The sequence below is a fragment of the Lutjanus erythropterus genome, chromosome 15 (genome assembly GCF_056507025.1).
Source record: "Lutjanus erythropterus isolate fLutEry1 chromosome 15, fLutEry1.hap2, whole genome shotgun sequence".
NCBI lineage: Eukaryota > Metazoa > Chordata > Actinopteri > Lutjaniformes > Lutjanidae > Lutjanus > Lutjanus erythropterus.
In genome coordinates, this window is record NC_139331.1 from 19,810,237 (window position 1) to 19,826,415 (window position 16,179).

At 38.2% G+C, this 16,179-nt stretch overlaps 1 protein-coding gene across 4 annotated transcripts in view; it reads left to right on the plus strand.

Moving 5' to 3' along the window:
- itsn2a (intersectin 2a) overlaps positions 1 to 16,179 on the plus strand; it is a 57,953-nt gene that overhangs the window by 12,475 nt on the left and 29,299 nt on the right. For all 4 annotated transcript variants that reach the window (XM_084736868.1, XM_084736865.1, XM_084736867.1 and 1 more), the window contains exons 3-9: positions 4,426 to 4,518; positions 4,634 to 4,697; positions 5,892 to 6,067; positions 6,266 to 6,487; positions 9,525 to 9,618; positions 13,910 to 14,052; positions 14,896 to 14,959. In XM_084736868.1, the coding sequence (XP_084592994.1) occupies positions 4,426 to 4,518; positions 4,634 to 4,697; positions 5,892 to 6,067; positions 6,266 to 6,487; positions 9,525 to 9,618; positions 13,910 to 14,052; positions 14,896 to 14,959 (856 nt within the window). The remainder of the gene's footprint in view (positions 1 to 4,425; positions 4,519 to 4,633; positions 4,698 to 5,891; positions 6,068 to 6,265; positions 6,488 to 9,524; positions 9,619 to 13,909; positions 14,053 to 14,895; positions 14,960 to 16,179) is intronic.

The window sequence follows — 16,179 nt, forward strand, 5'->3', positions numbered from 1 at the left end:
CTCTGTCGTACTCTCCCCTGATAACAGTATTGTTGTTAATATTGAGATGAAAAGTTTAGAGAGAAATCTTCCTGTGTAAAATATTGTCTTTGAGGATGAGAGATGAGAATCTGTATCAGAGTTTGTATGCCAAGTATGCTGCTGTTGACAGTACTTCAGGTATGAACAAGGCATGTAACATCATCATACATAAAAGCAAACACATTTAATTATTTGCATAGATCATCTCACAAAAAACAATGTACCAAGGCCAAATAACAACCATAGATTCAGTTCTTCTAGAGATATACACTGTAAATTCTACCAAGTTTAGTTTGCTTAAACAATAGGAAATTGATTACCTTGTGAAAGTAAGTGAAATAACTGTGTCACGTTGTGCATTACTGCCACCAACTTACTCAGAAAAACCCAGTAAATACTATAGAATGAAATAAGTATGAGTGTAAAAAGTACTGGAAACTCAAAGTAATCAAATCAAATTAAAAGACAAGTGCAAATTAAATTAAAGGTACTAATAATTTAGGTAAGGAGGATGTTTGCATTTACAGTGAAATATGTAAAATGTGTACAAAATCACACACATTCAAACTTAATAAATATTATGTGCTGGACACCAGTTAATATTACCATGAACATTTATTGCTATGCCATCATGTCATGTTTCAGGCACTAGCCCTTCTTCCGGCATCAGACAAAACCAGACACGCATCTTACACTGACGTGGTGATTACACATCATCACATGACCTGTCAGGTGACCCCGTGGAGAAATGTTTGTAAGGTGTGTCTCTGTTGTTGTCCATCTGATGAAGGGCTTACAGCCAAAATGTCACATGGTGATATATCAATAAATGTTCATGGGAGCTTTAAAATGTAACATTTCCACAGTAAAATGTCTAAAAACGTCAGCGTATGTTACAAGTTGTGCACTCATATTATCCTAAATGTGTGTTTCTTACCAGCCACTAGATGCAATGATTTTTGACTGAATGAAAGCACGGAAACGACTACGTCACAATGTCATTAAACTACGTCTTTTGTTATTATTTTCATATGAGAGAGACCCTCAGCAGCAGAACTTACGTATTGTGTGTTTTTAACAGCTGTAGTATTTATATACTTTGACCCAGATTTTGTGACAATGTACAAAATTCTTCAGTTGTGATAGTGTTGCTTTTCTCAAATATAATCTCTATCTTTTCCTGCCTTTTAATTCCTCTTCTTTAAGTTTATTTTACATTGATGGAAAGACTCTCAGAATTTGAAGCCTTGCCATTAATTTTTATGACAATTCTCATAAGTATCTAAATCATGAACTATCATATGATTTATATGTTTATTTTATTTTATTTATTTTTTATTATATATTATATATTTTTTACAAGTATTTTTTTTATATATTGAACAGATCATTTTGGGGTCGAATTAAATTTCTTTAAGCACGTTATTTTTATTTTCTTTCCTTATCATTATTTTCTTTTAATTTATTTAAAATGTATGTATGTATATGTATGAAAAAAAAAACTCCGTTACAAGAAGCTGATTGTACATCTGAGAGGACATATGTTTGGGAAAATTGCAAATTTTCATATCAAAATGCGCCTTAAACCAATAATAAGTTTATGATGATAATAGATGAATAATTTGAATTCTGAGTATTCAGTCATGACCTTCAATCTGATTTTGTTTTTTATTTTTCTTTAATTAAAGCACCATACCATGTCCAGGTTTTTATATGCTGTGTAACAGATCAATTCAGGGTTGAATTCAGTTTCTTTAAACAAGTTATTTTTGTTTTCTGTCTTCAGGATTAAAAAATCTGTTTTGCAAGAAGTTGATTGTGCTTTTCAGGGGACGTTTCTTATAGGAGCTTTAAACAAATGATGAGCTCTTGATGATAGTCGTAGGTAAATAATTTGAAGGACGAATTCTCAACTAACCCAGTTTGTTGTTCTCATTTTACATTAAACTAACTGTTGTTAAAAATCTGTCTAAACATTTTGTTAGAGGTTTGTGCCTCTGTGATCGCTATGGTAACAGCCTTTGGCATCGGGGAGGCCCGTCTGTTGCTGTCAAGCAGAGGAAGATGAGCTGTTCATGAAGTGAGCTACATAAGAGCTGTTTTTACTCTGTAACACTTCAACTAACCACTTTGCAGCTGCGCGAATGAAGTTTACAGCTGATAAACTAGTTTGTCACTCAGCTGCTCTAGTTTGTACGTCACTCTCCTTATCTGTCTCCTCTGTCTGGACTCATTATCTGTCATTATCTCCTTATTTATGTCTCTATCGTTCAGTTACCGCCATATGGAGAGATCCATCTGTGCACAATGTTCACACACTCAATCCTTCTTGAGAGTTATGGAAAAGAAATGAAGGAACCCTGATTGTGTTATGACTTGACTAATTTCATGCATTCCTTTATGATTAATTGATTATCAGCTCCGGTGATAATCTTTCATCCCCCTCTATTAACGACATCTTATGAAATTGAGTAAGAATTGGGTTTCATATCCCTCACACAGCACATTTGACTTCATATTTAATTCATGGCCAACCCTGAACTTACCTTGAGATATGCAAGAGTGGAACAGAGTGAAAAAAAAAAAAGCTGACTGGACGTTTTTATACATTAATCATTGTCGGGAGTTGGTTCGGAGTGGTTTCATCTGAGGGGGAGATCTCATTTGCGATGGAAATTATGCAGACTTTTTGGGTGATGAAGTTAAAAAAGATACTGTATACTGAATTCAGTATTAGCATTTTTGCTTTGGGGACTTTGAATGTGTTGCAGTATTTGTGTGTCTTGACTGGCGGAGTGCAGTCCAAACATAATGTTTAAAATTGCAAAACTTTCTTCTTCTATGGAGATTATTTTTCTCCCCAAAGTCATATTTGTAAAAGTTTGGGGCTCCAAAATGTAGCTGGTAATATGAAAAAAAAAACTGAATCTGTTTATACTCATTTCTTTTACATGGTGTAATGTTACAGTCTATTGAAATATAGAAATATAGTAGCATTTGTGAGTTTGCTTCTCTGTTGAAGCTTTTGTAGTGGTTTGAGTGACTTTTTAGTGAAGCTGGCAGTGTGGATCTTTGGGATATTAGCACCAGCCACTATCCAAATGCTGAGAGTGAGAGTGAGTGGTGTATTTCAGACACTAAATAATGATTTACTAGTGAGTGGCTGGGGAATTTTAACATTTTAAAAAGTTAATTTCCCACCCTCATGACAGTGTTGGCTAATCAGTCCATAAGTTTGGTGAAATTCTGTACAGACGTTTGTGTTCTCCAGAAAATAAATCATCAGTCACTGTTTATATTGAAATGTCTCAGCACAACTATTAGTTGGACTGCCATAACATTTTATACAAACTTTGGTCCTTTGACATCATTTTAATTTTTTATTTATGTCCAAATCTCTGGAAAAACTGACATACTAATTGGCCTCAGATGTACTTAGTGTTTAGTAGTAAAAGGCAAATGTTTGCATGAGAAGTTAACATTTCAATGTTAGATATGAGGCCTGTACCTGCTAAACATCAGCATGTTAATGTTAGCATTTAGCTCAAAGCACCAGTGTGCCTAATTACAGCCTCACAGAGCAGTTAGTATGGCTATATTGCTCTTGTTCTAATGTGTTTTGAGGTTTTGAGGTGTTTTAATGGTCTAGGTTAGATTTAAATAATCCTCTCCACCTCCTGTGACTAGTTTTTTTTAAATATATTGACCTATTTAGCAATAAATGATAAAACAGCTTATTTTCATACATTTTTTTACCTCCATGCTGATGAGAGCTGTGGCTGGAGGCGTTTTGTTTTCGGGTTGCACACATCGACATGCGTGATTCTGTCCATCCGTCCCATTCCCGTCAACACGATATCTCAGAAACGCTATAACTGAATTTCCTCAAACTTGGCAAATATGTCCACTTGCACTCAAGGATGAACTTGTAAACTGGAACTTGTCTGGTTGGTGGAGGCATACAACCACAGGGCGGTGATTCTAGTTCTATAAAAGTCGCTCTTAGCTGTCTGTTAGTGAGCCAATTAGTTCACGCTGTGCCAACCGGCATAAGTGAAATTGTCAATATTTTCTATATATAACCTTTTTCTTCCTCCGGCATTCTTGTCTTTGATATTTAAAACTACAGTGAGAGACAAGGGACATGGGAATAGAGACAGGTCTGACATGCAACAAATGTTCCTCTCTGAAACCTGGACTTTTCAGTTATGCAGTTTGCATCTTAATCAGTAGGCAGAGCATACGCTTACACTTCAAAGTGATCCTTTATCCTGTTACTGCCAATGACAATAACAGTTTAACAGGATTTACATGAACTTTAGGATGCAAGATTATCTCTAAATCCTGTTTATTGTCATTTTTATTAACTTAAACACTCAGGATTGTCTTTTTGGTGTTGTCCAGGCGCAGTCAGTGTGTGGGCCATCACTCCAGAGGAGAGGGGGAAACACGACAAACAGTTTGACAGCCTCGCCCCCGTCCTCGGCTATGTCTCAGGTAGGCTGTTGTCATAACAAACAAACCAAATGCAGTACTTGTTTGTGTATGAAGAACACCTAGAAGGGTCATCAGCAGTGTCCATCTGTCTGAGTGAGTTTTTGTCTGTCTTCAGGAGAACAAGCCAGGAAATTCTTCCTCCAGTCCGGCCTGCCTTCCTCTGTCCTGGCTGAGATCTGGTAAGCACTGACTAACCGCTTAGTGAGTCCTCATCCACAGCCATGTTAAAGGATAGTTTGGATTATTTGATGGAGGATTGTATGAGGTTCTTACCATAGTCAGTGTGTTACTTACAGTAGATGGCAGTCGACACGCTCCCAGTTAGGACAAGCAGAGGGGCACCAGCATGGAAGATAAACAAGAACTGCTATGGACAGGGTCAACAACTATGAGTATTTTATCCACTTAAAAAGATCCACATAAATGATATTTTATTGGGAAACCACCATTATATAAGCCAAATATTGCTCTCTCCTAACTAACCAAACTCCACAGGAAAAATTAGTAATTTTACCTTAAAGACCACAGGAGTTGCTGGTCCTCTGTTGCCTCTGTCTTTTAGTTTGTTTGTGTTATTGTGCAACTTCTGTGTTTTAAAAGGTTAGTTCAGATTCACATAATAACACAAAAACTAACAGATCAAGGCAGCAAACGACCAGTAACTCCCATGTTCTGAGAGGTAAAATTACTCATTTTTCCTGTGGGGTTTAGTTGGTTTGGAAATTTGGCTTATATAACAGTGGTTTCCCATCACATAAGGCTATATGACGGCAAAGTTAAGTTGTGAAAAACTCTAAGTATATCATACACTTAAACTGGTCTTGAATTTTTTGAATTTTATTATTTTTTAACTGAGCCTGTCCACAGCAGTTCATTGCTTAGGTTCCTGGTGTCCCTGTCTGCTTCTCCAAACTGTGGCCGTGTCAACCAGCATCTACTGTGGGTAATACACTGATACAGATAAGTACCTCATACAATCCCACTTCAAATAATCCGAACTATCCCTTTAAGCCAGAGCAAGTAGGTTAGTAGGTCCAATCTTTGTTTTGGACGGTTTGGTCCTGCTTTAAACTTCCTGTTGAGCACTAACTTCCTTCACAGCCTGCCCCACCTAGTAAACTGTGTGTGTAAGAGGGGGGAGAAAGTGTGTGTGCGCGCTGTAATTAGAACAGACTGTGTGTGTGTGTGTGTGTGTGTGTGTGTGTGTGTGTGTGTGTGTGTGTGTGTGTGTGTGTAATTCAATCCCACCAGAGCCTTGTCCCTTGTGTAACTCGCTTTTTCTATTGTCTCAATAAAGAAAAACAATACTGGGAATGCAGACTTTGCTATAAACAGATCATATTTTATCTCAGTTCTCTCTCCTCCTCCTCTAGGAACCTCGCTGACATGGACAGCGATGGGAAGATGGACAGACTGGAGTTTTCTATCGCTATGAAGCTCATTAAACTCAAACTTCAGGGGCGGAACTTGCCCTCCTCCCTGCCAATCATAATGAAGCAATCTCCCGTCTCCAATTCTGCCTCAAGCATCCCTTCATCTGCACGCTTTGGTAAAAAATTCTCTGAGGATATTACAGCTACAATCCCATTTCAAGTCTGCTTTCTCATACAGTATTATTTTTTAAGTATTTTATTGCATAAATGCCCCAGGAAAATAAAAGTTACCTATTTTAAATATAAGTCAAGTTAATCTGAAGCAGTCTTGTTGATCTCTTCATGTTCACCTCTGTGTTTCCTCCTCATAACAGGAATGGGCTCCATGCCAAACCTGTCAGTCGGTCTGTCCTCCATGTCAGCTATGTCAGCCATGCCCATCCTAACACCCATCCCGGTTAACCCCCACATGCACTCTGTGCAACCCCTGGTGCCAACACCAATGACTCTGCCCCTCATCACCTCCCTGGGAAACTCTGGACTCCCCAACGGCAATGTCAACCTCCTCACCCCACCTCTTGTTCCCAACAATGCAGGTTGGTTCTGCAGTGGAACCATTCTGATGTGCATGTTGGACAAAAAAAATGTTGCTGTTCAGTGAAACCATTCACCACCAATTTAGTGATTTTGAATTCTGTGATAACTGAAGGAGGGATTGCTCCTTCATGAGCTGAGACAATAGTCCTATTTCTTCAGCCAGATAAACTGTTGACGAAACTACTGGATCATTTGAACAATGCATTGCCACAAATCTGAAAACCTGGCTGTCTCTCTTAGCTTATGAAAACATTTTGGAGATCAGTGGTTTTCACTTGACAGCAACAAAATATAGATATTGATTAGTAGTTTAACACCAATTCATTCAAACTTGTACTGAAATCAAGGAGGTGAAAGTACTTAGATTCTGTTCCAGAGCCACTCAGTTGAACTAATTTTCATTTCATGTAACAGAGGTGTTTCACTGGCGCACATCACTCTGAGATTAAATGCAAAATATGAGAACACAGAGTGATGAAAAACTGCATTTGCATTTGATAAGAAGCATTTGCTTAATATCTTTGCTGAATGAATATTGATGTTAAAGCCACTATTGTAGCACCGCAGCTGGGGACACAGATGAGAAGAATAGATATGCTTACGCATGTTTTCATGTTTTGCTAACTCAAAATAACATAACATATTTCTAGTTTATTTATGACATAACATTTACTAAATATCAATTATGCATTGCTAAATCAAAACTGGTTGCACCACACGAACTAGTTCTTACATAGAGATAAGCTGTTATTAAATATGCAAACCTACTAACTGCCAGGTGTAATTGCCCCGTAGTTAACCAAACCAATGCCAAAGCCTAACGTTAGCTTGCCAATGTGTGACCCATATAGAGAGTAAAGAGGATAATGTGAAGTACTTTGTAGCCTGGGGTTGAACTTCATTACATGAAAATAACACAGCAAAACTTTTGCTCATAGCATCAGACTGAATTAAACATAACTAAATAGTATAGTTTAGGTTAGTGTAAGTGATTATTTCCTCGTCATTCAATACAATATAACTAACTAACTCTTAAGCACACTAATTTCTCCATATATGCATATATAAATTAACCAAAGTCATGTCTAAAATTGCTGATGATTTAACTTGTCACATAGCCTCATAAAATTGTAATTGTTTACAATCTGACAGCTTGTGATGCAAAAGTGGTTTCCTGTTTACTTAACCCTAATTGGTAGCTTTTGATTGGACAGATGTTTCTTTGATTCTTACCAATACCAGTTCCAACACCTGGGCAGGTGGGTGGCAGTGCTGGATAATAAAACCATTTCAGTTCAGGATTGTGGCAGTTTTCACTCAGTATGGACAGATCAGCAGCCTCTCACACAGCGGAAATAATGTGACAACAGACAGTCAGTCTGCTGTCTCTCTGCTCTTTCTCTTTCTCTTTCTGTGTCACTGCTCCTCCACACACACACACACACAGAGGACAGCGGTGCGCTCACAGCTCAGCGAAGGGAATGACACAGATTTTAGGATATATTTTATAACAATGACGATAACATCATCTGTCAGTGCAACAAAAGAAAGACAGTATGATCAAGTTATCAAACACTCGTTGAACAAGCAGAACACAAACTCTGACTGCAGTAACTTTCTGTTCTCTCCTAGTATCTGGTCTGTTATACAGTCATACAGAACTCATTATGATAAAGTGCTGAAAGTGAACTTGTGTTATCCTCCAAAGCTGACAAATTGGTGACAAAAAAGAAGGATTGAGATTAGCAAGCTAACTTGTATTGTTTTGTTAAGGCAAGTAAAACAGAATTGCACAGCTAAATGTTCAAATATTAAATGTTTAACTATATTCTTTTATCACAAAATAGATTATAAACCAAGCTTTAGCCATGCACACTTCGATGTTACCCTATTTTTTATCTTAATAAATAATTCTCTTGAAAGAACCCACCCAAGTTGGGTTCCCCCAGTAAAATGTAAGCATTTCTACTGCTGCCCGTAATCAGTACTTCATTTTAGGTATCAGTATCAGAGGTATTTTCCAATACTAGTATCCAAGCAACCAGTGCCTTAAATCCTTCTTAAGCTTTGTGATTCTTAAGAGATTTGCTTTGTGAGGTTGCATCATCAAACTTATTATTGTATTAATAAATAGTTGAAATAGTTGGTGGTGCAGCCCAGTCCTGGTGTGTAATATTTAGTGTATCAGGGTCGGTTGTTCAGGTCTTGGGAGTTAATGGTGCAGTGTTAAAGTGCGATTACACATGATGCAACATGAAGGGGCTGAACCTTATCTGTCTAGTCCCTGAGGTATCTGTCTTTAGGCGCACGCATGCATTGCACTGAGTATCTGTATATATATGTGTATATATGTTGCTGTATGCAGTAAAAGCCGCTTGTTGGCATGAATGAGATGCGTCACCACAGTCTTTACTGCAGTTACTGTACGTATTAAATTAGGAGAAATTCATTGATGTCAGATGTGAGCACAAATACTGTATATGAGATATACACACCCATTGTCTGTTTTTCTCCTTTTTGGATTTCTCTTTTATCTGAATTTGTCCTGTCATCTCTCACCTCCTTCATCTGTCCTTCTGCTTCTCTCTTTAATCTCACTCTGTCAGTTCAACCACAGTTTTTTGTCTGTGAAATTAGGAAATTAGTGAGAGTGCGTATGAAATGTCAACTTTTATTCAGCATTTCAGTTGTTATCCCCCCTCTCCCTGCTGATGAAAATATATCAGTGCCACAGTTCTGGAGTCTAACCCTCTTTAGCGCAGGGCTGCAGACAGCGATCACTTTGTTTTTAGCCAGATGTCAATAACCTTGCTGCTGCCGTGCTGTGTGCTGGGGCTATAAAGTATGAGGAGATAAGATTAGATGTACACACATTCAAGGGCAATTGCACCCTGCATGTTTACAGTATGCCAAAGATTGATTGCAAAAGGAAAAGACTTGCACTAAAGCATTCACCACAGTTTTTGTCATTATCTTGAATTTGTCAAAATTATGTTTAACTACTAACTCACTCACTGTTTCCAACCCTGTTTGCAGCCCTCCCCCTCTCTGGCTTCTCCTCTCCTATGGCGTTCTCTCCGTCCAGCGGCATGTCAAAGGCAAACTCTCTTTTGGACCTTGGATCCAGCAGGTAAATAAATGCATAGTGTATAAAAAAACTATGCCAGCTCCCTCAAATATCCTGTAAAGAGAATATTGCTCATTTTCGATGTCCTTTGTCAGCACATCAAGTTCCTCCTGAAATGTAAATTTGAGGTAGTTTTTATGACGGCTGTAAGGATTTCTAAAATGCACCGCTCATTATGCAGTAAATTTAAGAGAAGGCTGTTACCTCGCACAAAATGAATCATTCGCTTTCTCCTTTATGCATTAAGTGCCATTCTGATAGGGGACATATTTCCATTACTTCTGGGAGTGTAAACTAATGTTCAGATTCTGGACATTTATTTCCCAGCTAACCAGTGGGATATTTAAAACAAAAATTAAAAAAAGAACCCTTGTGTTTTCCCCATGTGCCTTCCCTTCAGGGAGTTGCGTCTTTCTGCATCACACTGCAAACTTCTTGAGAAGCTCCTTTTTAATTGCTCGAAAGTGCATCTTGCACAATTACATCAAAGACTTCCCACCAACTGCTACCCTCGGGGAGATTTTTAACACCATCCCACATGAAAGGTTTGAGGCTGTTTTAAAGGGAAACGATGAACTGGTTATGAATGTTTGGTCACCTTTTCTCAGAGGAAAAGCTCCTTTCTTAGTGGAAGACCCCTCTCATAGCCCCAAATTTTGGGACACACAACATGATGTGGCTACTGATGACTGATTCTATCTATTTAACTTTAATTATGTGGCTTTGTTCTTTACTATGACTATTATTACTTCATCTTATTTAATTATTTCTCTGTGATTTTGTTGGGTGTGGTGTACGGCTATCCGGGGTGGCAGGTATTTGTGTGTTGCGCTGTTTCCTGTGTAAACTAAATAAAAATATTTTAAAAAGAAAAGAGGGAAAGGTTGGGGTAAACACCACCAGCCCATTAGTTCTGTACTAACAAAGAGGCAGGGTTTTTGCAGGGAAGGATTTGGGATCAGACTGCAGGCAGAGATGAAACACTTAGATAACAGAGAGAGCAGGAAGGCATTTTGAAATCAGATGTTCTCGTTGGCAACAGTAGGAAGTGGACTTGTTTATAGACATTAGAGGAGAACTTGAATCAAATGACATTCCTATAGGAGGAGGAGGTCACTGTTACTGTGAAGTTTCTTTTTTTCTAAAACTTAAAAACCAGCAGCACAGTACAACAGTGTTGCCAGGCAATAAGATATTCGCAAGCCTCCAGATTAGTAGACATAAATAATGAATTGTGGAAAGCAGTACATAATTTGTATCTTAACTCTCCTCATGAAAGGTGAGTAAGCCACAGATGGAAGGTAAATGACATTTTAAGTAGTGAGAATGGGGTGGAAAAGCCATCAACCATGTTCCATATTCTGACAAATACTTTATCCAAATTGTCCATCTTGCAATATATGGATCATTTCTCAGTCTCAGTAAGAGACTCACTCTTTCCATCTCATGAATCTCTTTGATGCCAAGCCAATTATCTGCTATGGGTGGGTCGGTCTGCAACCATTTACGAGTGATTGCTGCTTCAATCAGTATTTTCAGGAGATATCTGTCATTTCCTTCTGGCAGATCACCCAAATAAAGCGACATGCACGTTAATGGGATCTGCCGCCAAAGAATAGGCTGCATGATTCTCCAAATACTCGCCCAAAATAGTTGTACATTGAGCAGAGCCCAAAAAAAAAAGTGCTTATTTCTCCAGCATGTAGTTTTTTGTCTGATTCTTCCAACCAAATTCACGCTAATACATAAAACAAGAGGAAGAAGAAAGTAGTTTTACATAGATTCTCTCATCTCTTAGTGTTCTTTTTTATTATTTAATTCTTCATTACTGTGAATTTTTGTCTATTCAAGATCGACCTCATTTGTCCAGAGAGTTTTATCTCAACAACTTCTAATTTAGTTCATGTCAAGCTAATGTAAGGGAGGCTTCATCAAAACACTGCAGGGGAGGAGGTACATAGGGAATTAAATGAAGTAAAATAAAATAAATACAGATTAAGACGCAAGCTTGTATTGAATGAGGTGGTATTATGTCTGAGTTAAGTTACAGAGCTGTGCATAGAGAAAACGAGTTAACTGTGTAGAGCTGCAGATGGCATTTAAAGAAACATGGCAGCATAGAGGGCTGTGCAGTAATAATCATTGTAGAATTGGCAGTAGTGCAAAGGAGAGCTGCAGTAGATCTTTGCAAATGACATTAAAATATGGCGGTAGTGCAAAGAGAGTCATTAGTAGAGTTCAGCGGGTAGCCAGGTTAAGTAACAGCTTGGGGAGGAAGTTGTTTCTGAGCCTGATAGTACAGGCTCTGAGGCTTCTGTTTTACCTTTCAGCTGGCAGAGTGGGAAAAAACAAGCCATGGTTGGGATCTTTGCTGATGCTCAGACCTTTATGTTGACAGTGTTTATGGTAAATGTTCCATATGGCTTGGAGCTAGGTAGCGGTGAAATGCAGGGCAGCCTCGACGACCCACTGCAGGGTTTTCTGGTCTACTGATGCCACACCACACTCAGATGCACAGGCTCACATTTGTCATTTTTGTGGATTACCATGAAATTTGATGCAAACAGTCATGCCCCCTCAGGATGAATTATATAACTGTGGTAACTCTTGAGTTTGTCTGCTTTTGCCAACATCGGGTCAAATTCTTAATCTGCCCAGTATGTTTTCGTCTTCCGACAAAACATTTGCAAAACTGATGATGGTTGCATCACCCCTTAAGCTGTTTATGCTTAGTTCTAATTAGCAATCTTTAGCATGCTAACAAGCTAAAGCGGTAGATTCTTAGTTTTGTTAAAATATAAGAAAAATTGTGTTTTGTTTAAGTTTTTTTCTGTTTCAGTTGAGGTCTGTAAAACCAAGAAACACTTCATAGATAGTGGACTATTGCGGTCGAGGCAGATGGCAGCCCACCCAGAGCCCGGTTCTGTTCGGGGTTTCTGCCTGTTAAGAGTGTTTTTCCTCGCCACTTTGAGTGCTCACTCATGGTGGAAATTGTTGGGTCTCTGCTGAAGATGATATGTAGGTCACAACATCTCTGCAGCACGACAGTGTTTAATTTAAAATGGTATTTGACATGCATTTTGCTTTAAACAAATATTACGCCCCCTGTGATTTGAAATAGCATCATAGCCATTTTGCAATTTCAATACAATGTTGATAATTCAGCTCTGGTTACCAGTGGGTTTTGTCACATTAAATGCTTATAATGGCACATGTGCTATTAGACATAGATTTCAGCTTGTATCTTAAATGGAAGCAGAAATATGAGATAGTGACTGGAGTGGTCTGTAGTCAAACTTTCATTTTTGCTTTTGAGCGAAGTGCTAAATCCTTGTCTGGAATAGTTACATTTGTCAGGTGTGATGTAACAGCAAACAAAGAAGAAACCAGACTCTGGGAGGTTTTGTATAATTTTAGCCAGATCCCCTTCATAAAAGACAATAGTAGTATCCAATATCCTTGATCCCTCTCATCTTGTTTTGTGTGGTTTGGGGAAACAGGATAGGAGAAGTGTCTGATTTCATTTTGAATGTATTGTTTTGAGTGTCCCAGTGCTGCATACAAAAAAGTCCTGACCTCAGGTGTAGGAGGTGCGGCAAATAATAATAAGGGCAGCAGGAGTGCTAGGAAGTCAAATACTGTACCAGTACTGGTTGATCCAGGAGCCACCCACATCATTTTAACCTTCTAGTCTTAACGTGACATCCTCTTATATCATACTGGACACTTTGTTCTTCTCGTGTTTTTGTTTCTGGACCAATAACAAGTGTTAATATAAGGGTATGCTGCCTTTACACACACACACACACACACACACACACACACACACACAAAGAAAAGCCCTCAGGCAGAGGGAGTATCCAACACTACATCTTCTATTGTCTCCCCGAAACTTCTTTTATTTCAGGGGAGCACTGCAAGTTTCCTCCCTATAATGACTGAAAAGAAATACATTCTTCTCAAATGAACATCTCTGACCCAGCCTATCCCTTTGCTATTCTTGCAGAAGCATTGTTTATAATAAAAACAGAATGGCTGATTAGCGTTGCCGTGGGATACAGTGCTGTCTTGTTTTAGACAGCCATTGTCTACGTGGCTGTTCACAGCAGCTTCCTCTACGGCTAATTAAGAGCCAAGAAATAACACCAGGGAGTCTCGAAGCAATTAGTGGCTTTAAGTCGAGGCTTGAATGCAGGGGAGAAAGGGGAACACTGACCACATAATATTATGGTGTAATTTCCTTTTAGGTGATATCTTGACATATCGACATGCCGCTCTTTTTCTCTTTTCGTAGTTCAAATTCTTCCTCCACCACGTCGTTGGCCAGCAACTCTCCGAAGACGGGCGCGAGTGATTGGGCCGTGCCACAGGCCTCGAGACTCAAGTACCGTCAGCAGTTCAACACGCTGGACAAACTCATGAGTGGCTACTTGTCAGGTAGGTCACACGCAAATACACAGTCCAACCTAAATAAACACGAGGTTCTCAGGACCTCTTGGCTGCTCATGAGTGGTTTGACAGAGAAAACTTAGACACACACTCACGTACTCTCGTGATTGCTCTTAAACGCACTTAACAGAACGCAGCAGTTGGACGCACACACTTCCTGGCGTGAGAATTCACTCAGCTGTTATTTCTTTTTTTTTTTTAATTAAGGTTTGTTGGATTTGAACAGTGTTTTAAGAATTAAACATGCAGTTATTTAGATTCTCATCAGCCTCTACAGCCAAAATAACAAAAAAAAACAATATAAAATGACAGTATTGATAAAAAAGAAAGGGCTACATGAACGAAACAAAAATAGTATTTATGAGTGAAATCATTTTACATTTGAAAGTTTGACAATAGAAACAAACAGCTTAGTATCAAACTGAATAAAAAGAAAAAGAAAAGAAATTATTTCATTATTAAAAAACAATAACTGGAGGATAACAGGAGGACAGGTGCAGCTTAACAAGTTAATACTTTATTTTAGGAGTGCAAAAGTTTATGTAAATTTACATTTGCTTACATATGATGTTCATACTTATAGCATTCTTGCAGTATTTATATACTTCATTAATATATAATAGTGAAAAAAATATTTAATACCATTGATGATAATAACAATAATAAGAAGAATAATGATAATAGAGGAAAATACAAAGAAGAAAAGGAATGTGATCAAATAAATGTATGATAATGCAGACACACCGTTTCAAATATTCCAGTTTTTTATTTATGATTCTTTAAGTTATTCTTAACCATTTATAACTCTCTGCTGTAATTTGTACTTTGCAGGACCTCAGGTTAGAAATGCGCTCATGGCGTCCAACCTGACCCAGACTCAGCTCGCTACCATCTGGTGAGTATAAGGTGTGTGTGTGTGTGTGTGTGTGTGCGCGCGTGCGTGCTTCTTTGCTCTCCAGTTTTACACCACTATTAATAATAATAAGCTCTAGAAATGGAAAACTAAAGAAAGCAAAAACAAAAGAGGGAACACTGGAACTAAGTTACTGAATATTTTGTATTTCTCTGGTGTTAAAGGGACAGTTTTTTCTCTTACCTTTAGTGCTCTTTATCCATCTAGATAGTTTTGGTGTTGGAGTTGCATATACTATGCAATGGTTAAAATGTGTCCATCAGATATAAAATAAATATATGAAATGTGATATAAAATTATATGTACTTGTAGAGAATCTTAAGTAATGGAGTCATGATTTCACAATCCAAGTGCATTTAATTCTTTTATATTTAACAACTCACACCAAAACAATCTAGATAAATAGCATTACAAGTAAGAAGAAAAATATTTAACTTTCTTTTGTTTTTATATTTTTGGGATGAACTGTCCCTTTGATGCTGAAATCTGTAATGTTCCACATATTTTTGACTTGTGTGACAGGAAAAGTTCATTGAAATGTGGAATATTGTACTGCTCGTTGTTGCTGTAAACAGCATTCTAGCCAGCTGATTGGAGCATTTTAGTGTCTTGTAGCTGATTGTTGTGGTTCAGAAGCTTTAGGGCTTTTTAGAGGCTTTGTTCAGGATTTAGAGATGGTAATAGCTCAGTCCATAGGGACTTGACTTGGGAAGGATGGCCGGTTCAAGTCCATGGTCGGACCATGTTGCAGAGTTTGGACTGGGAGCTGGAGAGGTGCCAGTTCACCTCCTGGGCAAAGAAACCCCAAACTGCTCGGAGCACTTTGTCACTGTGACATCTCCTCTCTAATGCATGTCTATAGGTGGTCTGTGTGTGTTCATGTGAGTGTATTTTTGCTTGCATGTGTGTGATGGAAAAAAAAACTAACAACAGAGTGTAGAAACTGATGATTAATAAAGTGCTAAATTTAAATTAAATTTATTGTATTGGTTCACTCTCAGTGCTCTCATCAGCATTGTTTTCAGCTGCAGTAAGCAGCTGTTTTCAGCAAAAAAAGCTTCTGTATAAACCTTCTGTACGTGACGTGCCCAGCACCAGCAAACCACAAACAGAAACAGCGACTAGCTGGTGAAGATAGTGGAGCATTTAGCAGCTAATGAGCCACATATTTCCTTCAGGAGTTGGTGGAAAGTGGAAACCAA